The sequence below is a fragment of the Oryctolagus cuniculus genome, chromosome 9, assembly GCF_051225735.1.
Source record: "Oryctolagus cuniculus isolate XC-2025 breed Fujian yellow rabbit chromosome 9, ASM5122573v1, whole genome shotgun sequence".
Classification (NCBI taxonomy): domain Eukaryota; kingdom Metazoa; phylum Chordata; class Mammalia; order Lagomorpha; family Leporidae; genus Oryctolagus; species Oryctolagus cuniculus.
Window position 1 is genome coordinate 91,936,969 of NC_142875.1, and position 22,516 is coordinate 91,959,484.

Here is a 22,516-nt window from a genome sequence, read left to right on the forward strand (position 1 = left end):
ATTCTGTCCCGGTTGCCCCTCTTCCAGGCCAGCTCTCTGCTGTGGCCCGGGAGTGCAGTGGAGGATGGCCCAAGTGCTTGGGCCCTGCACCCCATGGGAGACCAGGAGAAGCACCTGGCTCCTGGCTTCGGATCAGCACGGTGCGCCGGCCACAGCAGCCATGGGGGGTGACCCAACGGAAAAAGGAAGACCTTTCTCTCTCTGTCTCTCTCTCTCACTGTCCACTCTGCCTGTAAAAAAAAAAAAAAAAAAAAAAAAAAAAAAAAAAAAAGATTTATAGAAAGTACAAAAGCAGGTAAAACTAAATTATGTGATTAAGAAATCATTCTCCACTTATCAAAAATAGATGGATTTATTTAAAGATCTCCCCAAAAAATGAAAATGTCAAGCTGAGAAGATCGATTGGTGAATTCCATGAAACATTTAAAGAATAAATGATGGAGGGGGTGGCGCCATGGCATCCCCTATGGGCGCCAGGTTCTAGTCCCAGCTACCCCTCTTCCAATCCAGCTCTCTGCTGTGGCCTGGGAAAGCAGTACAAGATGGCCCAAGTCCTTGGGCCCCTGCACCCATGTGGGAGACCTGGAAGAAGCACCTGGCTCCTGGCTTCAGATCAGCGCAGCTCATGCTGTTGTGGCCATCTGGGGAGTACTCTACTTCTCAAGTAAATAAATAAAATCTTTAAAAAAAGAATAAATGATAGTAATTTTATATAAATTCTTCTAGAACAAAGAGAAAAAATACTTCCCAACTTGTTTTATGAAGCTAGCATAAGCCTAACAGAAATGTAAACTTTTTTTTAGCAATTATTAGAAAATAAAATTACAGATCAATATTCCACATGAACACAGAAGCAAAAATGCTTTACAGGACACTAGCAAATTGAGTCTTATTAAAAAAAAGAAAAGATAATATGTCTTGACCAAATGTGGTTTATTTCGGGAATACAAAGATGATTTAATACAACAGTCAGGAATCTATGGCCCCTCAGCACAATCAGACTGCAGTTTGTCTTGGTAAACCAGCCACATCCCTTCATTTACGTATTGTCTACTGCTGCTTTTGAGATAAGCCAAATATAGTTACTATCTGATCCTTTACAGAAAAGTTTGCTGACTCCTGCTTTAACAGGATAAAAGAGAAAAGCCATATGATTATTTGCCTGGTTACTGCAGAAGCACTTGAAAAGAAAGCCAACACTCATGTCAAAAACTGGGCAAACCAGTTATAAAGGGAACTTACTCAAGCTGAAAAAAAAAGGCATCTCTAAGAAAACTGATACTAAGTTTAACACTGGCCTTATGTTTTTGGACAACAAGAAAAAAAAAAATTCAGATTGGAAAAGAAGAAATGTCCCTAACCAAGGGCATGACTGTTAACAGAGAAAATTTTCAGGAGACACTACACTGGCAGTGGTAAGTCATGTTAAAACTTTTATATGCTGTGATGAGAATGGTACTTCACCCCCTCAGTCTTCCTCCCAATAAACCTATAACCCTGGTCTAATCATGAGAAAAACATGAACAAATTCCAACTGAAGAACAATTCTACAAAGTATTTGACCAATACCTTTCAAAACTACCAGGATAGCCTGAAATGCTGTGACAAGCAAAAAGAACCTAGGGAGACATGATAATTAAATGTAACATGGGATCTTGGATAGGATCCTGGAACAGAAAATAGAGGTAGGTAAAAACTTAGGAAATCTGAATAAAATATGCACTTTGCTTAATAAATGTATCAATATTGCTTCATTAATTGTGACACAGGTACCACACTAACATGTTAACAATAGGGGAAACTGGATGTGGGGTATGTTGGAAGCTTCTGTACTGTCTTTGTAATTTTTCTGTAAACCTGTGACAATTCTAAAATAAAGTTTGTTTGGGGGTGGGTGTTGTAGCACAGTGGGTTAAGCTGCTGCTCTGGATGCCCACATCCCATAATGGAGTGCCAATTCAAGTACTGGCCACTCTGCTTCCAATCCAGCCTCCTGCTAATGCCGCTGGGAAGGAAGTGGATAATGACCTGAGCACTTGTGTCATTGCCTCCCATGTGAGAGACCCAGGTGGAACTCTGGGTTCCTAGCTTCAGTCTGGCCCAGTCTCAGCTGTTATGGGCATCTGGGGAGTGAGCCAGCAGATGGAAGATCTCTCTTTCTCTCTGTCTCTCTTCTCTGTCACTCTGCCTTTCAAATAAATATAAAAAATAAATACATCTTAAAATAAAAAAGCTTATTTAAAAATTCCTTAGGAATTTTTTAAATAATCACCAATAATCACCAATCTCAACAAGAACAAAAACTACCAGAATAGAGTTTACCAAAGTTTTAAAGTATAAGGTCAATACAGAAAAATTATTTGCATTTCTGTATTTAGCATCAAATAAATGGAAATGAAATTTAAAAGCAACTACATAAAAATATACCTGAGAATATATTTAACATAAAGATTTTGAATGATCTTTATACTTAAAGCTGCAAAGCATTGCTGAAAGAAATGAAATAAAACCTAAATAAAAGGACAGATATACCGTGTTCATGAACTGAGACAATCAGTATTACTAAGGTATCAATTCTCGCCAAATTGACTAAGATTCAGCATAATTCCAAGCAGGCTTTAAAGAAATTGGCCTACCGCTGATAAAACAAAAATGCTGAGATGTCCCAAGCTTAATTACCAGGGCCAGAGGATGGAGGAGGAAGAAATAAGGGAAGAAATAGTCTGTTAACAATTGTGGACCAAAAGAAACAAAAATCTGCTCCATATTCCTGAATATATGTTCAAACCTTGACTTAAAAGCCAGGCACTAACCCCCAGGCAAAACCACCTAAAGGTCACATATGAACTTTTGGGACAATTAACCACAAGCAATAAAAAAGCAACAAGTGCTTCTCCTGTGGACTGTATTCCTACCCCAAAATTTCCCCCAGTTCACATTATCCCACCCCTCTTATTTACAGCCATGTAGGTTCAATGTAAACAACTTACACTTTCCTGTCTCCAATTTTCCTTACAAAAATGCTCCGGGCTCTTAGGTGCAGTAGACATTTTACCAACTGCTATCTAGATTTTCTGATGCTAGTTATGGGACTTGTCCCAGGACCTGGCACTTTTCTGGCTAGCATCTGTAACAGCTCAATAAACCCTTTTATGAATACTGCGGGGAAACTTCAGTCTTGGGTTTCGGTTTAATACTGGTAAGTGAGATTTATTTAGCCATCCACTGAAGGACATTAGGACTGTTTCAAGCTTTTGGCTACGAAACAACTATGAACATCTGTGTGTATAGGTTTTGATGTTTTTCTGAGTAAAATTTCATTTGTGTATACATCAAATGAATCATGGCATCTAAATGATTCATTGGTATTTTGGCTAGCTTATAAATCCTCAGTATGGGAAACAGATGGTCAAAATAAGAGTAGACAGATTAAAATAAGTTAATAAAAATAATGGTAATATTTAATACTGATGAAAATGTAGTATTGGCATGCTCTCTAATTTGGGTTGGAGTTTATTCATTTATTTTTAGGATTTATTTATTTATTTATTTGAAAGGCAGAGTTACACAGAGAGAGGGAGATACAGACAGATCGTCCACCTGCTGGTTCACTCCCTAAATGACCACCACAGCCAGGGCTGGGTCAAGCAAAATTCAAGAACCTGAAACTACATTCGGGTCTCCCACATGAGTGGCAGGGGCTCAAGCACTTGGGTCATCTTCTCTTGCTTTCCCAGGTGCATTAGCAGGGAGCTGGATCGTAATTGGAGGAGCTGGGACTTGAACTGTTGCCCACATGGGATGCTGACATTGCAGGCAGTGGCTTTACCAGCAGTGCTACAGCTGGCCCCTGGGTAACAGTTTCAACTGGTATAATCTTTGGGGAAGAAATCTGACAATTTAGAGACAAGTATGCTACCTTCTGATTTAATTTTCATTCCCAAACTTTCTATCTTGAAATAACTATAGATTCAACAAAGTTGCAAATATAACACAGAGAGGTTCCAGGTACCCTTCACCTATTTTTCACCAATGGCAACAACGACATAACCACAGTACAACAGTAAAGTCAGGAAAGTGACATCAGTATACTCCACAGAGCTCATTCAGACCTCACCAGTTTTACATGCACACATTCTAAAAAAAAAACCAACAACTTATGTTTTATTTATTTGAAAGGGGGAGGGAGGAAGAGAGAAAGAGACAGACAGACAGACATTGATCTTCTATCTTTTGGTTCATTCCCCAGATGCCTGTAACAGTTGAGGACAGGTCAGGCTGAATCCAGCAGTCGGGAATTCCATCAGGATCTCCCGAGGACCCAATGCATATTTTGCTTTATATGTATTCTTTTTATTTTGCATTTCTTTAACTTTTTTTTGACGGTGAAAGTTTAGAGTACTTATTTGGAATTTTCTTCTAAGTTAAACGATCTAAATTTCCCTTCTAGCAAAATCCCATCAAATATGTATGCTTTTTGCCCATTTTCATTCAGCTCAATCTATTCTTAAATTTATCTTGAGAACTTCTATTTGTCTCATAGGTTACTTAGAAGTATGATGCTTAGTTTCCTGTTATTTTCTAGCATGTATAATTTAGCGTTTTGGAAAGTGTTGTTAATGGCCCATGATGTGGTCGTAGTGAATAATATTCCATGGATGCTTGCAAAGAATGTGCATTCTGCTATTATTGGCCTAGGGTTCTGGAAATGTGAATAGATCCTTTTGTTGAGGGTATTAAGTTCTTCTACAGTCTTGCTGATTTCCCATTTTTACTAGTTGGGAGAATACCAGACAGAACTGCTGAGATAGGAAATGGGAATTTCCACTTATAGATTTGTCTGTTTCTTCTTTCAGTTTCATCAATTTTAACTTCATGCACCACGTAATTTATTTATTTATTTTTAAAAGTCAGAATTAGAGAGGAAAGACATAAAGAAAAAAATCTTCCATCAGCTGGTTCACTCACCAGATGGCCAAAACAGCCAGCACAGGGCCCGGCTGAAGCCAGGAGGCAGTAACCCCAACTGGGCCTTCCATGTGGGTACAGGGGCCCAAACACTTTCCACATCTTCTTTTGTTTTTCCCAGGTCATCAGCAGGGAGCTGGATCAGAAATGGAGAAGCTGGAACACAAACTGGTACCCATTTGGGATGCTGGCATTACAGGTGGAGGCTTTACCCACTACACCACAACACCAGACCTTGTGCTTCACATAATTTAAACTGCTCATTTGGTATATATTTAGAATTGCTCTCCCTCCCCTCTCTCTCCCCTCCCCCTCCCTGGGGGTAAAACTCTGATTTTCAAACAGATAAATCTTTAAAAAAAAAAAAAAAGGTATTATAATCAAATGGTCAAAAGCCAAAAAAAGCTCTTCGAAGCAGCAAGACAGGTGACTAATCATACATAACATTATTAACTGATTTTTACTGGAAATTTCAAAGGCCAGAAGGCCGTGGGCTGATCTACTTAAGGTGAAGACAAAACAAAACACAGGAATGAGCATTTTACACAAAGGTTAAGGCATCACTCAGGACGCCCACATCCCATACTGCAGTGCTTGAATTCGTCTTGGCTCTGCTTCCGAATCCAACTTCCTGCTAACATGCATGCTGGGAGGCAGTGCAGGATGACTTAAGTGCTTGGGTCCCTGCCACCCACGTAGGAGATCTGGACTGAGTTCTAGACTCCCAGCTTCAGCCTGGACCAAGCCTGTTACGGGCATTTGGAAAATGAACCAGTGGATGGAAGATGTGTCTTTCAGATAGATTTAAATTCTAAAAAAAAACAACAAAAAAATCAACCAAGAATCCTACATCTGGCAAACTTTCCTTCAAAAGAGAGGGAGAAATTAGGACATTTCTAGATAAATAAAAGCTGAAGGAGTTCATTACTATACCTACCCTACAAGAAATGCTAAAAGAATACTATCGATTGAAATGATATAGCACTGTACAGTAACTTCAAATTTTAAGAATAAAAGACCTTGGTAAAGGTAATACACAAAGTTAATTATAAAAAGATAGTATTCTTGCACTTTTAGTCTATAAGTTCTGCTGTTGTGGTACAGCAGATTAGGTCACCAGCTGTGATCCCCAAATCCCATATTGGAGTTCCATTTCAAGACCCACCCACTCCACTTCTGCATCCTGTGAGGCAGAGGATGATGGCCCAGTGATCAGGTTTTTGTTTATTTGTTTTTTTTTTTTTTTTTTAAGATTTATTTATTTATTTATTTGGCAGAGTTACAGAGAGAGAGAGAGAGGTCTTCCATCTGCTGGTTCCCTCCCCAAATGACTGCAACACCCAGAGCTGGGCTGATCCGTAGGCAGGAGCAAGGAGTTTCCTTCGGGTCTCCCAGGGGGTGCAGGGGCCCAAGTGTGTGGGCCATCTTCCACTGCTTGCCTAGGCACATTAGCAGGGAGCTGGATCAGAACTGAAACAACCAGGACCAGAACTCGTTCCCCTACGGGATGTCAGCACTGCAGAGGGCGCTTCACCTGCTACACCACAGCAACCGTCTCCAGTGACTGAGTTCTTACCATCCATGTGGACCTAGATTGAATTCCTGGCTGCTAATTTTGGCCTGGCCCAGCCCTAGTTGTTACAGACATCTGAGAATTGGACCAGTGGATAGAAAATCTCCCTCTCTGTACCTGAGTTACTCTTTCAAGTATATGCATTTTAAAAGAGAGTGGGGCTGGCACCATGGCTCACTTGGTTAATCCTTCGCCTGTGGCGCCGGCATCCCATATGGGCATCAGGTTCTAGTCCCGGTTGCTCCTCTTCCAGTTCAGCTCTCTGCTGTGGCCCTGGAGGGCAGTGGAGGATGGCCCAAGTGCTTGGGCCCTGCACCCGCATGGGAGACCAGGAGAAGCACCTGGCTTCTGGCTCCTGGCTTTGGATCGGCACAGTGCAGACCATAGCAGCCATTCGGGGGAGTGAACCAATGGAAGGAAGACCTTTCCCTCTGTCTCTCTCTCTCACTGTCTATAACTCTACCTGTTAAATAAAAAAAAAAATTTTTTTAAAGGATACAAAAAAAATAGTAAATAAAGGAAGTTCTGACATGTTAAATATGGATGAGTCCTGTGAGCGTTATGCTAAGAGAAACAACTGACAATGAGGCACATCTATGTAATTCGATTTCTATTCCGAGAACCAAATGCACAGAAGCAGAAAGAATGGTGCTTGCCAAGGCTGGACGGAGGGGAGCAGGGAGTTGTTTAATGGGTATAGGTTTTTTTATTTTTTATTTATTTGACAGGTAGAGTTATAGACAGCGAGAGATAGAAAGGTCTTCCTCCCGTTGGTTCACTCCCCAAATGGCCACTATGGCCGGCGCTGTGCCAATCTGAAGCCAGGAACCAGGTGCTTCTCCTGGTCGCCCACGTGGGTGCAGGAGCCCAAGCACTTGGGCCATCCTCCACTGCCCTCCTGGGCCACAGCAGAGAGCTGGACTGGAAGAGGAGCAACCGGGACTAGAACCCGGTACCCATATGGGATGCCGGAGCCGCAGGCGGAGGATTAACCAAGTTAGCCATGGCGCCGGCCCCTAATGGGTATAGATTTTTAAGTTTCACAATTGAAGAATTCTGAGATGGCTAGTGATGATTGTTGCACAACAATGAGAAGGTACTTAACACTGCTGATGTGTTTTCTTAATACTCTGGCATATTACCACAATAAAAATTGGAATCTGGGTGACTGTCATGAGTTTGTCGGGGAAAGTTTCCTGGAAAGGGTGATTTTTAAGCTGGGATCTAAGAATAGTTCTAAAGAAAGAAAGGGGAAAGGGAATTCAGAGCAAATAAATTTGCAACAAGCAGTAAGAGAACTGATTCATTACACAGTTCAGTGTGGATTAGGAACATTCATTTCAAAAATAATTGTTTATTAATTCAGCAAAAAACACTTCACAATAAAATATTAATTTGAATTTTATTGACAGTCTTGTTTGCAATAAATCTGAGACTTTTAGTTCTACAGTTGTATAGGAAGCAAAAAAAAAAAAGAGATGAATTATCTACCTTTATAGATATACATTATATATTTAGAATTAAAAATCAAGTAATTCAATACAAGGGTATCTGTAGCTCGGAATGCTTGGAGGTATGAAAGCTTTAGATTCATAATTCTAGTTTACTTTGATAAGCACAAAGAACACATTTTCAGGAAAGTACATCAGGACCAGAGAATTTCCAAGCGGAAATTCCAAAGATTAGCTTGTATGCCTGCTGAATGAGGAAGACAGAGAAAATATGACAAACCGATCTGCAAGCTACTAAAAAGCAACATCTGGTTTGATATTTCAAGACTGAGTGTTCTTTTCATTCAGGAAAGGAATCAGAGATTATTATAATCCAATGTTTCCTGGCAATGCTGAAGTGTTCCTGGTCAAAGCTGCACAATACTATCTAAAGAACTGATAGAAAAATAAAAATGTGTGGCTGGTGCTGTGGCACAGTGGGTAAAGCTGCCGCCTGCGGTGCCGGCATCCCATACAGGTGCTGGTTCAAGTCCCAGCTGCTCCACTTCTAATCCGATTCCCTCTATGGCCTGGGAAGAAAGCAGTATAGATGGTCCATGTCCTTGGGCCCCTATATCCGCGTGGGAGACCTGGAAGAAGCTCCTGGCTTCGGATTGGCACAGTTCCGACTGTTGCAGCCAACTGGGGAGTGAACCAGGGGATGGAAGACTTCTCTCTCTGCCTCTCTCTCTACCTCTGCCTCTCCTCTCTCTGTGTGACTCTGAATTTCAAATAATAAATCTTTTTTTTAAAAGAAATAAAATATGCAAAGAAACTAGTTGACTTCAAATACAAAATATGAACTCCAAAGAGCAACTGAAGAATACGGGGCAGGTGTTTGGTACGGAGGCTGAACTCTGCTTGGAATACACATATCCCAAACTGGACTGCCTCGTTTGAGACCCAGCTCGTTCAATGATCCAGTTTCCACTCACTAATGCGTATCCTAGGAGGCGGCAGGCGATGGGTCAAGCACTCTAATCCTTGCCATTCTTGTGGGAAACCTGGAGGGAATTCCTGTCCTGGCTTCAGTCTGGCCCAGCTCTAGCTGCGGTAGGCATCTGGGGAATGAACCGCTGTGTAAGGTCTCTGTCTGCTTTGCAAATCAAAAACCTTTTTTTCCAAACAGAGGTACTATCATGTCCTAAGCACTGTTCTTGGTGATGGGACCCCAAGTCCTTGTTCTCTTAGAGTTTACATTCTAGTGAGGCAGTGACAGACTATAAATAATGTAAATAAGATGGATGTTAAATGGCAACAGAAGAACACATGGAAAGTGTACGGGGCTATAATTTGAGCAACCATGGATTGCTTCCTACTTTTTTTCTAATTTGAGAGGCAGAGAGACAGTGAGTTCCAATCCATCAGTCAGTCCACTCCTCAGGTTTCTAGGACTGGGCTAAGCTGAGGCTGGGAGCCAGGAACTCAGTGCAGGTCAACCACAGGGGTGGCAGGAGCCCAGTGACTTCAGCCATTACCACCGCATCTCAGGGTCTGCACCGGCAGGAAGCTGGAATCAGGAACTAGAGCTGTGAATCAAACCCAGGGACTTGATATGGGATGCAGTTGTTCCAACTGCTGGGCCAAACACCTGTTTATTGCATTATTAAAGGGAGTTCAAAAGTGCATAACAGGGCTGGAGCTATGGCGTAAAGCCGCTGCCTGCATTGCCAGCATCCCTTATGGGCTCTGGTTCGAGTCCTGGCTGCCCCACTTCCGATCCAGCTCTCTGCTATGGCCTGGGAAAGCAGTACAAGATGGCCCAAGTCCTTGGGCCCCTGCACCTGCATGGGAGACCCACAGAGGCTCCTGGTTCCTGGCTTCAGATCAGCGCAGCTCTGGCCATTGTGGCCATCTGGGGAGTGAACAAGCGGATGGAAGACAACCCCCCTCCCACTCTGCCTCTCTGTAACTCTGCCTTTCAAGTAAAAATAAATAGATCTTTTATATTAAAAAAAAGTGCCTTAAGTGCTCAATGGAGAAAAATTGATTTTTAAAAATAGCCATTTAACCTGTTATTAAATATACTTTTTTAAAAAAAAAGTCACTATTATTTTTAACTACTCTAAGTGAGTTTGTGAAAATGTTGAGAAAAGGGCCGGCGCCGCGGCTCACTAGGCTAATCCTCTGCCTAGCGGCGCCGGCACACCGGGTTCTAGTCCCGGTCGGGGCGCCGGATTCTGTCCCGGTTGCCCCTCTTCCAGGCCAGCCCTCTGCTGTGGCCAGGGAGTGCAGTGGAGGATGGCCCAGGTGCTTGGGCCCTGCACCCCATGGGAGACCAGGAAAAGCACCTGGCTCCTGGCTCCTGCCATCGGATCAGCGCAGTGCGCCGGTTGCAGCGCGCCGGCCTCGGCGGCCATTGGCGGGTGAACCAACGGCAAAGGAAGACCTTTCTCTCTGTCTCTCTCTCTCACTATCCACTCTGCCTGTCAAAAAAATAAATAAATAATAAAATAATAAAAAAAAAGAAAATGTTGAGAAAAAGATTTTCAAGTCCAAAGGAGTTGGGAAAACGGTGTAATGTTATTAAACTGATGCTGGGCCTTCCGTGTCTCCTAGCCTAGATCACTGGTTCTCACCGAGAACCTCCTGGCTCCTGCCACTTTATCCCTCAGGACATCCAGCAGTGTCTGGATAAAGTGCTGCGGACACCCAATGGGCAGAGGCCGGGACGCTGCTGTACTTCCTACAACTCACAGAACAGCCCTCCGCAAGGAAGGACGATCCCCTTGGCCAGAAACGTCAACGGTGCAGAGGTTGAGAAACCCTACCGCGGGCAGAGCCGCGGAGAAACCATCATGGTTATGTGGTGAGAGCCCTATTAGAGGAGTGCTGGTCAGTGCCATGGGGTCAGAGTGAAGAGAACGAATGAGGGGGAAAGGAAAGAGGAGACATTAGCAGGTCGCATTGTAAGTGGGCTTGAGAAGCAGAGGGAGCATTACAGAAAGATGGAAAGGGGCGGGCACACGATGGTGCAGCAGCAGCAGGCTCCTAACGGCCTGCAGTCTAGAACCCTTCAATGTCCACGTATCCGACGTACTTACACGGAACCACCATACTGTATCACTTCACGGAGTATCACACTGCCTTCTGCAACAGACTTGGGTCAAGACCCTGTGATCTAATGGGAAGAGGCCTCATCCCAGCCTCCTCAGGGTGAGGGTACCCGGGTCAGTCAGCGAGGACTTCCTGTGTTGAGAATGGTCTAGATGCGCTGTACCTTTTACATTGTGCTCTATGATCCTTTCCTAATCCAGTCAGCTTCCAGCAAAGTGCCCACAGCTGCGTTTTCTTTTCATCTTGCCTCAAACAGTTCCTCTCCTCCACTTTCTAAAATTCTATTTGTGCTGTCATTAACTTAAAAAAACCCAACAACTGAGGTAAAATTCACAGTGAAATACGATGTGCAAAGTTTGGACACGCACGCCCGCCACTCAGCCCTTGTAGCCACACCCCATGCAGATTGTCTCTGGTCTTACATCCGGCTCCCCACGCCCACTGGACTCTGACCTTCACCGGTTAAGCACTTGGCCTTGCACCACCACCACCACCACCCCCAGCAGGAGACCTGCCTCAGGGGTCCTCGTCCTACAGGGGCTGCGTGTGGCTGTCCACGAGGAGTAGACAAACCCAGCCGACAGGTCTCAGATGGTATTCATCCGCACGCGAGCGGTGACAGGCGGAAAGGCCAGCAGCCCCTCTGCTCCGAGGGGAGGGAGGTCTGGGGGTTTAATCCTCGCCCCCAGCACATGCACTGCCTGAGGCTCGGGAGCCGGCGACCACGAGGAGCACGCCCGCCATCCTCCAGCTCCGACCAATTACCCGTTCTCCACGACCGCACTGGACAAAGGGCTAGACCCCGGACAACCACTCCAAAGCCCCTCACCGGAGCCCCGCCACCCCACTTCCGCGCGGGAGCCGTCCACTCACCAGCCGCGCCGGCGCACTCAGAGGAGCCCGCCGCCGCCGCGCTTGCGCAGGCGCAGAGCCTCTCCGCAGCCGCTTCCGCCAGGCGGGCAGCTTCCCGGAAGCGCTTGCGCTCTGCTTTGGGGACGCCAGTTGCTAATCGAGCCAGTTTTGGGGCTATTTGTTCTCATAAGTTGCCGTCAAGAATGAAGGCAAAATAAACATTGTTAAAAGAAAAGTGTTAATTAGATATAAGTTAAATCCACTGTTTTGCAGTGGGAGATGGAAGCTCTAAACCAAGGCTACTTTTGTCTTAATACTCGTAGGTTCACTAAAAAATTAAATTGAGGCTTTATAAAATTTACAGGATTAGAAACTCTTCCAAGAGTAGTCTTTCACAACCTTCAGTGTTTAGTTCATTGATCAGTATATATTAAAACATGTTGCACCATGTCAAATATACCTTCATAAAAAAGTCAAACGCTGGGCACTGTACTTGTCACACACAGGCATTTATTGAAACTAAGATTTCCTTCCACCTAGGAGGTTAACAAATCAGAAGTGATATATTTGTTTTCCATTCCCCCAGGCAAGCAACCTGCTGTGCTCCTGCTTCTTTCCTCCATTCTTGGCCAATTTCATGACCCTGTTGGGCTTTATACATTCTGCTGAGCAGTTTTAAGTCCTTTCTGCCACAAGGTGTGGTTCTAAATGAATTATTCAGTTGCCAAATAATGCCATTCAAGTAGTTCATGATGCAGGTTCATGACTTTTGGTGTAGCATAATTTCCATTCTAAGTACTGTTTCCAGTCAATAGTAACCCATGCTTCATTTTGACATTCAGTGCTTTGAACTGATAAGCCTATTAAACCAAGTATTTCAAAACCAGGTGTAATTTAGCAAAGTAGTAAAAAAAATTAATAAAACTAAAGAAACCAATTAACCAAGAAACAGTAACAAACTTTTATGGCAGTTTTTTTTTAAGAGGTAGCATTTCATACCTAAAAGTATGCTTACCTAAAAGTATGCCTTGCATTATAATTTAACAGAAAAGCTTACGTTAAAACTAGTTTTAGGGGCTGGCACTGTGGTGAAGTGGGCTAAGCCTCCACCTGTGGCGCCAGTATCCTCTATGGGTGCTGGATGGTATCCTGGCTGTTCTGCTTCCAATCCAGCTCTCTGCTATGGCCTAGGAAAGCAGTAGAAGATGGCCCAAGTGCTTGGACTCCTGCACCCACATGGGAGACCAGGAAGAAGCTCCTTCCTCCTGGCTTCAGATTGGCCCAGCTCCAGCTGTTTCAGCCACTTGGGGAGTGAACCAGCAGATGGAAGACCTCTTTCTGTCTCTACCTCTCTGTCTGTAACTCTACCTCGCAAGTAAATAATTCTGTCCTTTAAAAATTAGTTTTGGTCAACTGAAAAATTAGATCTTTCACAATTTCAACCACTTCGTTTTTATTTTAAAATTTTTAAAGATTTATTTGAAAGGCAGTTTCAAAAAACAGATCTTCCATCTGCTTCCATCTGTCAGCAAAAACTGACCTCACTGATATTATCAATTCAATGTGTCCCCTTCATAATTCCCATAGTCACTGGACAGTGTTAACGGGGCTCATTAGGAGCCAGCATTGTGGTGCACAGTTAAGTGGCTGCTTGTGATGTCAGCTGCTCCACTTCCAATCCAGCTTCTTGGGAAAAGCAGCAGATAATGGCCCAAGTGCATGGGCTGGCTGGCACGGCAGTTGGAATGCTCTGATGAAGCCTCTACTCCACACTGGAATGCCTGGGTTGAGTCTTGGCTTCACTTCAAATTCCAGCTTTCAGCTAATGCACACCCTGGCCCAGCCCCAGCTTTAAGGGTATTTGGGGAGTGAAGCAGTGGATGAGATACCTCTGGATGCCTACCTTTTAGATTAAAAAAATTTAATAATTAAATTATTTAATGTGGTGTAGTGGGTAAAGCCACTGCCTACAGAGCCAGCATCCCATATGGGCATGGGTTGGAGACCCAGCTGCCCCACTTCTGATCCAGCTCTCTGCTGTGGCCTGGGAAAGCAGAAGATGGCCCAAGACCTTGGGCCTTTGCACTCGCATGGGAAGACATGGAGGAAGCTCCTGGCTCCTGGCTTCGGATGGGCTCAGCTCCAGTCGTTGCAGCCAATTGGAGGAGTGAACCAGTGGATGAAAGATCTCTCTCTCCTCTGCCTCTCCTTCTCTAACTCTTTCAAATAAATCTTTTTAAAAATTAATTTAAAAACAGTGGAGTTTGCTGCAGTGACTAAGATGTCTCTTGGGATGCCCACATCCTGTTTCAGAGCGCCTGGTTTTTGAGTCCCAGCTCTGTTTCTGTTTTCAGCCTTTGCTATTGTACACCCAGGGAGGCATTCCAGTCACCCCATGGGAGACCTGAAGTTCTGGGCTCCCAGCTTCCGCCTGGCCCAGACACAGCCGTTGCAGGCAATTGAACTAGCAGGGTGAACCAACAAATGGAATATTTCAATCTGTCTCTCAAAGAAATAAAATTAAAAATATAAAATGATACAGGAAATAATAAGAACTCTATCACAAGACCAATATGATGATTGTGGCTAGCACAAGATCACATTGTAACAAAGTGAAGATTTAACAGTATCTAAAAATGACTAAGGACTATAAGCTATCAGACTTTGTGTCAGCATAGTTACTTAATGAAGGAAAATGTGTTCTTAGAAACAATCCTTAAATATAGTGGAATTTATTGAGGATCTGCCATATTTTAGCAATCATCCAGAGCAGTGCAGTTCTAAGTAGGTGTACAAACTTGGGCTTACTAAATGCAGCATCTGAAGTCTAACCTTGCAAAGCAGGCACAAATGAACATTATCGAAACATAAGAGCAAAACTACTAGTTACTATGGGGATAGAAATACCTAGCACATCTCTGTTTAAGCTCTCTGTGCTTCCGTTTTCTTCACTCAAGCATCTCTTATGTTAGATGGCAAAAATAATTTAGAAGAGTGAGGACAATGGGGAAAGGTAGGTTTGTGGATATAAGTCATACCTGGATAGGAGTCAGAAGTTGTGGGGTTCCATTGCAGAGCAGGGTGACTACAGAAAATGTTCATGAAATATGTATTTCTATTAAAAAAAAAAAACTAGAAGATACAGTTTTGGATGTTTTCGCCAGAAACAAATATTAAATGTTTGAGTAGCTATGTGTAATGTACTGAGATTGGACTGTATACAATATATCTGTGTACTTAAGTATCACATAGTATCTCATCAGTGTGGACTATAAAGTACACAATTCAAAATAATATAACTTATGGTTCAGTAGGATGTTATGTGTTTGACCTGAGAGTGATATTGCCATTATTGCTCTGTGTTCTGTGGGATTTCCCAGCAAACAACCCGCTGGCTAAATTCAATGGATAGCCCCTTTACTTCCACCTAAATAAAGTCAAATGGAACTGCCATTCAAGATTGCATAGAATGCACAAGCCCCAACCTGAAACCAACAGAACTGTTCCACAATCTAATCAACATACCAACTGTGCCACTCAAGCTCCACTTATTATACACCAAACACATTTTTGGAAAATACCATTATTTTAAATGTCTTTAAACCTAATAGCTAACAGTCTTTTTTATATTTGGGACCTTTACAATCATCTGTGTGGAGCTGTGTTGTGGTGCAGTGAGCAATACTGCCAGCCCATATCAAAGTGCCATTCAACTCCTGGCTATTCCACTTCCAGTCCAGCTCCCTGATAAGGTGCCTGGGAAAGCAATGGAAGATAGCCCAAGTGCTTGGGCCTGTCACCCATGTGGGAGATGCCAAGATGGAATTCCTGGTTCTTGCAGCCATTTGGGGAGTGATCCAGCAGATGGATAATTTCTCTCTCTCTGATGGTTCTGCCTTTCAAATAAGTAAATTAATCTTTGAACACAATAAAATAAAATAACCTGTGTGGGGTGGATTTTGGGAGTACCTGGGTTTGCACTTCATATGGGTTTACTAAAAGTAGGTACCTGGGTTTGTTAAGAAGCCACAGCCCAGGAGCCAGTGCTATGGCACAGTGGGTTAACGCCCTGGCCTGAAGCGCCGGCATTCCATATGGGCACCAGTCGAGTCCCGGCTGCTCCTCTTCCGATCCAGTTCTGCTATGGCCTGGGATAGCAGTAGAAGATGGCCCAAGTCCTTGGGACCCTGGACCTGTGTGGGAGACCCAGAAGCAGCTCCTGGCTTCGGATTGGCGCAGCTCCGGCCATTGCAACCATCTGGGGAGTGAACCAGTAGATGGAAGACCTCTCTCTGTCTCTACCTCTCTGTGCAACTCTTTCAGATAAATAAATCTTAAAAAAAAAAAGAAGAAGAAGAAGAAGAAGAAGCCACAGCCCACACTGGGAGTACCTTGTTTTGAATCTTACTCTACTCCTGAATCCAACTTCCTGTACACCCTGGGAAGAAGGAGACAGAGCAAAGTGGTTGAGCTCCTGCCACTACATGGGAGACCTTAATTGAGTTCCCAGCTCTTGGCTTTAATCTGGTCTAGCCCTCAACTGTCGTGGGCATTTGGCAAGTACACCAGAAAATAGAAGCTGTCTGTCTACCTGCCTGTCAAATACACAAATAATTAATGGCAGATGCCTCTGGTTTCACCTTCAGTAACTAAGTCCTTTTTCCTTGGGTTTACTAAATGGAGTATTTGAAATCTAACGTGACAAGGTGGAATCAAGTCTCAATAAAATGTTGTAAATCAAGATATTCAAAGCAGAATCAGGTTAAAAATTAGTGTTTTCAAAATTCATTCTTTCTTAATAAAATTAACTTTTTATTGCATATCTTGATAAGAGTTGCAACCAGACAAAGAATGAAAGTCTATTTGGCACAAAGAATGGTTAATTGTTCATTTCCCCTGAAAGGCCAAAACAGAATGACTCAAACCACTAAAAGCGTTTACTACAAAAATGGCCAAAATCTGATTTAATAACTCTAAAATTGTTCTTAAGACTGAGGGCTGAGATGAATATTACAGAATGTAAACAAAATTTTACTTTTCTTTCTGAAATAAAGGTTTGGGATGCTTCCAGAAGGTAATGTAAATTTTGATGATATCTGTACCAATCTATTTTGTTTCTATTTAAAATTGCTTTAGGATTGTGTAATGTCCCCAGTGTCAATCATTCTGTGATCGTAAAAGAACTAGCACCATTTCAATAAGTTTCATAGATAGTCTAGCTAAATACACATGAACAAATCACACATGGTCAAAACAAAAATATAATAAAAATATTTAGTGAAAAGTCACATTTTAACTGCCATTTATGGACTTAAAAATACAAATAAAATCTTATCAATTTGATATTCAGCTTGTAACTGGCTCAATACATAGCCTTGGCATGTTCCCTAAAATTGTACTGAAGCATCTTTTTGAAAAGTTAAATGCAACTTTATACCTTCATTAGTTATATTAGAGGTAAATAGTTAAACAGTACACTCATCCCTGGGTCTCTTAAAAAAACTGGAAAATCTTAGTGTAAGTTTCAAATTTTAATAATTATAAATTTAAAAATTTTACACGTGCTGAATGATAGCAGTGCTATAACATTTTGTGACCATTAAACCACAAACTCACTGCATAGAGCATCTTTCTTTTTACAGAGAATCAAATCACAATACCAATATTTGCAATGTGTCATAATTTCAGGTGGTCAAAGACACCACACCAGGAGGCCTAGGCTCAAAGCACACTGGAGGTCAGATCCCCAGGAGGTACATAGTGCAGATGCAATATTCAGTCTCAGGCCAGGAAAATTAGTTGTTGGTACATGCCTGACAGCTCCTAACAGCCAACAGGCCTAAAATGCAGATGGAAAAGGAGAAAACAAAACCTCCCCACTGCTGAGGAGGCCTGGGATAGGTGGACAGTGAGCCACAGTGGGCGAGGAGGGGACAGATGGCTTGAGCTGTGAGCCTCGTGGGTGTAATGCGCAAGCCACACCTCTCAGGTTGTTCTAGGGAATCACCACCAAAGCTGGGTAGAATGTCCCAGTCTTTACAAAGACTTCTGCATAGAGACTAGAGGCCAGCAACAAATTTCTTAATTCATTCTCTTTAAAACAGAACAGATGGCCATTATAAGCTTATATTTTTACCTGAACCAAATATATTCTTTGGCTAAATATGTCAAGGGTTCCTATTATAATCAATCAGGCAAATTTCAATGTTCCTTTTTATTTTCAACTAAAATATGTTTAAAGTTCAACTTGAACCATGGCACTTCATAGCAATTTGAGCTCAGCTATATGCTTAATTTCCACATTTTTAAATTTTAGAAAATCAATTTAAAAGAATTCTTAAATGCAATGTTTTCAGAACATGGATACCAAGGCAGATGATATAAAAAATTTAAAACATAATTATAGCCTCAAATCAGCTATATTATTTTGCAGAAAAATTTACAGGAAAAATGATAAAGTTAAAACCTCATATCCAAATCAGTCCTTAATCTGGTTAAAAAAAAACACCACCACCCTAAGAAGTATTGTGGTTCCTTCTAACTTGAAAGGTTAATATTTTACTCAGGAACCAATGGGACCGTCAGTGACAGCTAACTTAGTAAGGTCTAATCATAACCACCTCTAACAACAGAGGTGACAAACAGAATACAAGTAAAAATGTAACAGAGAAAAATAGCATTTTCAGGGTTCAACCGAGACAGTACACTTAGCAACTCAAACTTAAACTCTTTGAAATGGACAGCTAGCTCCCTTCAATACTTGAGGGGTTCATAGAAGTATTAACAGAAATGGGAAACATGATAGTATTAGGACTAGAAAGACTCGACATTTTTGATCAAAGAGAAAGTTCAATGAAAGAGACAGTAAGAGGAGTGTTAAATAATGCTGACTGGGGAAATGCTTGTTTTTTAAAAGAAAACTGTATAAAAAAATAACCATCTCATCTGAACAGAGTAGTGTAATAAACTTAGATACAGTTTACAATGTAATGATTGAATTCTTAAAATTTGTTTTTTTTTTTTTTTAAATCCTGTAAAGTTTGTTTACATAAAATGTCACACTTATACCAGACAAAAACCTCAATTCAGTGATGTTACCATGCCACTCTCTCCCAGTTACTGTGTTGGAAAGGCAATTATCAAATACCATCAAGTGGTTTAGCGACCCAGGCAGCCGCTGACCCAGCACAAGGACCACAAAAGCAAATTAACTCTTTTAGCAGAGTTCCCAGAACATGTTTACAGGGGCTGTTACATCAATGCAAATTGTGAAAAGAACAAAGTTCTTAGAGATGGTACCCTGGGATTCTTAGATTATTACTTGGGAAGCCAACAGGTCAATGAAAATAAAATGAGAAATAAATTGAATAAAGGATGTATGGAAAACTAGAGAATACAGGATACTATATGAACAACAGAAATTGTATAAGACACAAAAACCTAAAAATCAAATATTGATCATGTCCCTTTAACATATATAAAAAAGGGCAAGAATGTTTGTCTTGAACAATCTTTTGACAACAGTTTTAACAGTGAAAATCAATTTTCTAGAATTAAGCCAGTGTTTTTGATACCCACTGGGCCAAGAGCATTAAGAAAAACAAAATAGTGCACATAGCTAAAGACAAACTTGACCAAGTAAAAGATCCACACAAATATCCAAGCAGGCAAACATATACACCAACACCCTGAAAACAGGTTAGCCACTACAACTGAGTGGCATCGCCATTACCTACAAAATGGTGGTGGCTCCCCTCCCCCACACCCTAGTTGCCACTGATCAACATGGGGGTGATCTCTTAAATATTATTTGGTCCAATCGGAAGTAAATTTTGTTTTAATTCAAATGCCATGTATTGCAACATTGTAATAGGATCTAGGCAAATTTAGTAAGTATATTTTTCCACATAGATCAAAGTTGTCTTTTACTTACCAAGACATTCCTTTCCTACTCCTCTTTATTTTTAATAATAACTTGATTATAGTTTTGTCATAGCCAGTGGACCTATCCACTCTGTTGTGAATTTCAGTGCCCTTTGGCAAAGGGACTATAGTTTTCACACACACACACACACACACACACACACACACACCCTACACATATTGAACAAGGCTGAGGGAGCTAGGAAACAAAACACTAAAAACAATGCAAAACAAAGTGATTACTACTGCATATCACTTCAAGTTATTTAAGGAAAAATAGACCTAAAAATAATGCATCATTCAAAGTACTTTTTAAAACAACAACAAAAAAAGCTGTATTTTTCATGAAGAATGCTGTTAGCATTCCTCCTAGCAGTCTTTTAAGATATTTTGCTCCACCTTAAGTGTTACTCAATGGGGATACTGAGAAGAGAAATGTTCCTCAAAGAGTCAACAGCCCTTGGGCCTAGCACTCTTCTATCTAAGGACACATGCACAGTTGGGAAGTGATCGGTGCTCCAGTTCTGATTGCTATAACTGTTAGCAGCACAGAGTTCCAGAACATTCTGACTGCATCGCATGTGAAGATGTATATGCTATATGTGAATCAGTACAAAACTGGATATGCAGGATGTTTTGCAGCCAGGACTGGGCAACACGTGGGAGGAGAACGCCGGCCCCTCCACAGCAGTGAGGGATGCAACTGCGCCGAGACCTCTGCCCGTCACAACGGTGAGCAACTTGGGACTACAGTGGGTGGAGTTTCATATGCCTTAGTTTTCATTTCCATAATTTAAGCTAGCACACAGAATTAAGGGAAGCATGGCAGCAGTAGAAGAATCCTGATTAAAAAGAATAAACTAGAGGATCTAGATTTTTTTTCCATCTCTGAAATTAAATTCACATCGCTCCTATGACTTGAGGGAACACCCACTCTAGCGTCATTATTGCCCCTAATGCCCCAACGTGCAATAGTCCATGTGAATCAGTAATTCACATCCTTTAAAGTAGTTATTGCTTAAGCAAGCCATTCAGAGTAGATATGGGCTGTGTGGCTGGATAGAAACACACTCAAAAAGTTAAGACTACACAGGAATGAGCATTTCATTTCACTCACAAACCCACAAAAACACACGCTCAAGAGGGGCAACAGGTTCGTAGCAGCTAACATCCTAAATCAACTCTGAAGCATCAGAACTTGATTTCTTACCAAAAACAAATCTGCTCTTTTGTATTTTCTTTTTAAAATTAAGGCAATGAAATGGCTACAGTTCCTAAAGTTCTTTTTATGGAACAAAAATATACACGTATTTTCTTCCTCAAGTCCAGGCCTCAGAGTATGATTATAGACCTGTATTACATAAAACCTGCAACACTGGGTTAACATAAAAAAAGAGAGGGAGAGAGTACTAAAAAGAAGCTAAAAAACAACCTGGTGATGTTTTTTCTTTCTGCTGAATTACAAACCTAATCATCAAAGGGAAGAAAAGATGGACAAAACAAAGTCTCTGAAGGATTTTTCAATGTCTCTTGCATTGATTCAAAGCTTTTGGGATGATGAAGGGGAGGAGCTTATTAAAATGAAGACTCTAGGGTCCAACAACCAGAAATTCTGACTCTGAGAGTCCAGAGTTGAGCCCAAGAACCTGCCTTTCCAATCAGCTCCTCAAGTGAGCAGGTGGTCTGTGGACAACAGTATGGAGTGATGCCCAGCGTATATATCCACCTGATATTTAAAAGCGCAAGTTCTAAACTTTGGCTGGCCACCTATGTTTTGATAAAAGGGAAAAAGGCACTGAATATGTATTTCATGGTGCCCATATCTGTTTGCACATATATGGAATTGCATTCAGAAATTTTCAATCACCATTCAAAATCCAGAAGACATACATATGACAGATTGTGGCTAACACCTAACAGCAGAAGCTGATGCAAAGCTGACCTCTCCTGTATCACTGCATTACATAAGAAAGCTGCAGGCTCTCCAAAATCCAGAACGGCCAAATGAACTGAGGAACAGGACAAGACTCAAGTCAACTTTCAGCAATTCAGTGCACTTTGCAGAAAGGATCTAAATTGAGCATAAAGTTTTGTTGTTTATTTTACACAAAGGAGACCACCAACATTTGCCATAAACTCTTCTAAACTCTTTAGGAAGGCCATCTTCTGTTTCCGATCCAGCGTAGGAGGCGTGCTGCTTGCAGTGAGCTTGTTGAAGGCATCTGCTAATCTCTGGTAAATGACTGGGTCTTGCTGACTTGACAGTAATGTTTCCACCAACTCGGAATACTCAGCCTATTAAAGAAAGAAACTATACGTGAGAGTATGTTTTCCCCACAAGGTCATGTGAGTATAGACAGTATCAGTTCTAAAAGGCAAGGGGTGACAACTGTATTTAGTAGTTTACATGTATAGAATATTTACTCCAGGTACTGCTCTCCTCTTTTACATGAGGATCAATTCACTTATTATATGTCACCTTACAGTGAGACAGCACTGTGTATAGTCCCACTTCATAGATGAAGGCTTTGCAGAACAGTGAGATGAAGGGACAGAGCCGAGATCACACCACTGAGAAGCAGGAGTCCAGGCGCTTTGGTTCCTGGAACCATATAATCACCAAGGTTGTGCTGTTCCCTCTCTAAGTTCTCGG

General features: G+C 41.9%; 2 protein-coding genes across 21 annotated transcripts in view; both read right to left on the reverse strand.

Annotated features, from left to right (window-relative positions):
* EEF1AKMT1 (EEF1A lysine methyltransferase 1) overlaps positions 1 to 12,074 on the reverse strand; it is a 34,890-nt gene extending 22,816 nt beyond the window's left edge. For 3 of the 16 annotated variants that reach the window (XM_070049132.2, XM_089304373.1, XM_070049138.2), the window contains exon 1: positions 11,962 to 12,074. Coding sequence is in view for 2 of the 16 variants with exons in the window: in XM_017343473.4 (XP_017198962.2) it covers positions 4,969 to 5,039 (71 nt within the window). In the remaining 14 variants the exon portion in view is untranslated. Of the gene's footprint in view, positions 1 to 4,968; positions 5,105 to 11,603 lie in introns of all 16 variants that reach the window. The other 13 variants (XM_070049136.2, XM_070049139.2, XM_070049131.2 and 10 more) reach the window with 9 other exon arrangements.
* A 4,657-nt stretch (positions 12,075 to 16,731) lies between these two features.
* Positions 16,732 to 22,516, reverse strand: part of XPO4 (exportin 4) — a 115,343-nt gene continuing 109,558 nt past the window's right edge. For all 5 annotated transcript variants that reach the window (XM_089304366.1, XM_089304365.1, XM_089304367.1 and 2 more), the window contains one exon: positions 16,732 to 22,158. In XM_089304366.1, coding sequence (XP_089160492.1) covers positions 21,961 to 22,158 — 198 coding nt within the window. In that variant the 3' untranslated portion in view covers positions 16,732 to 21,960. The remainder of the gene's footprint in view (positions 22,159 to 22,516) is intronic.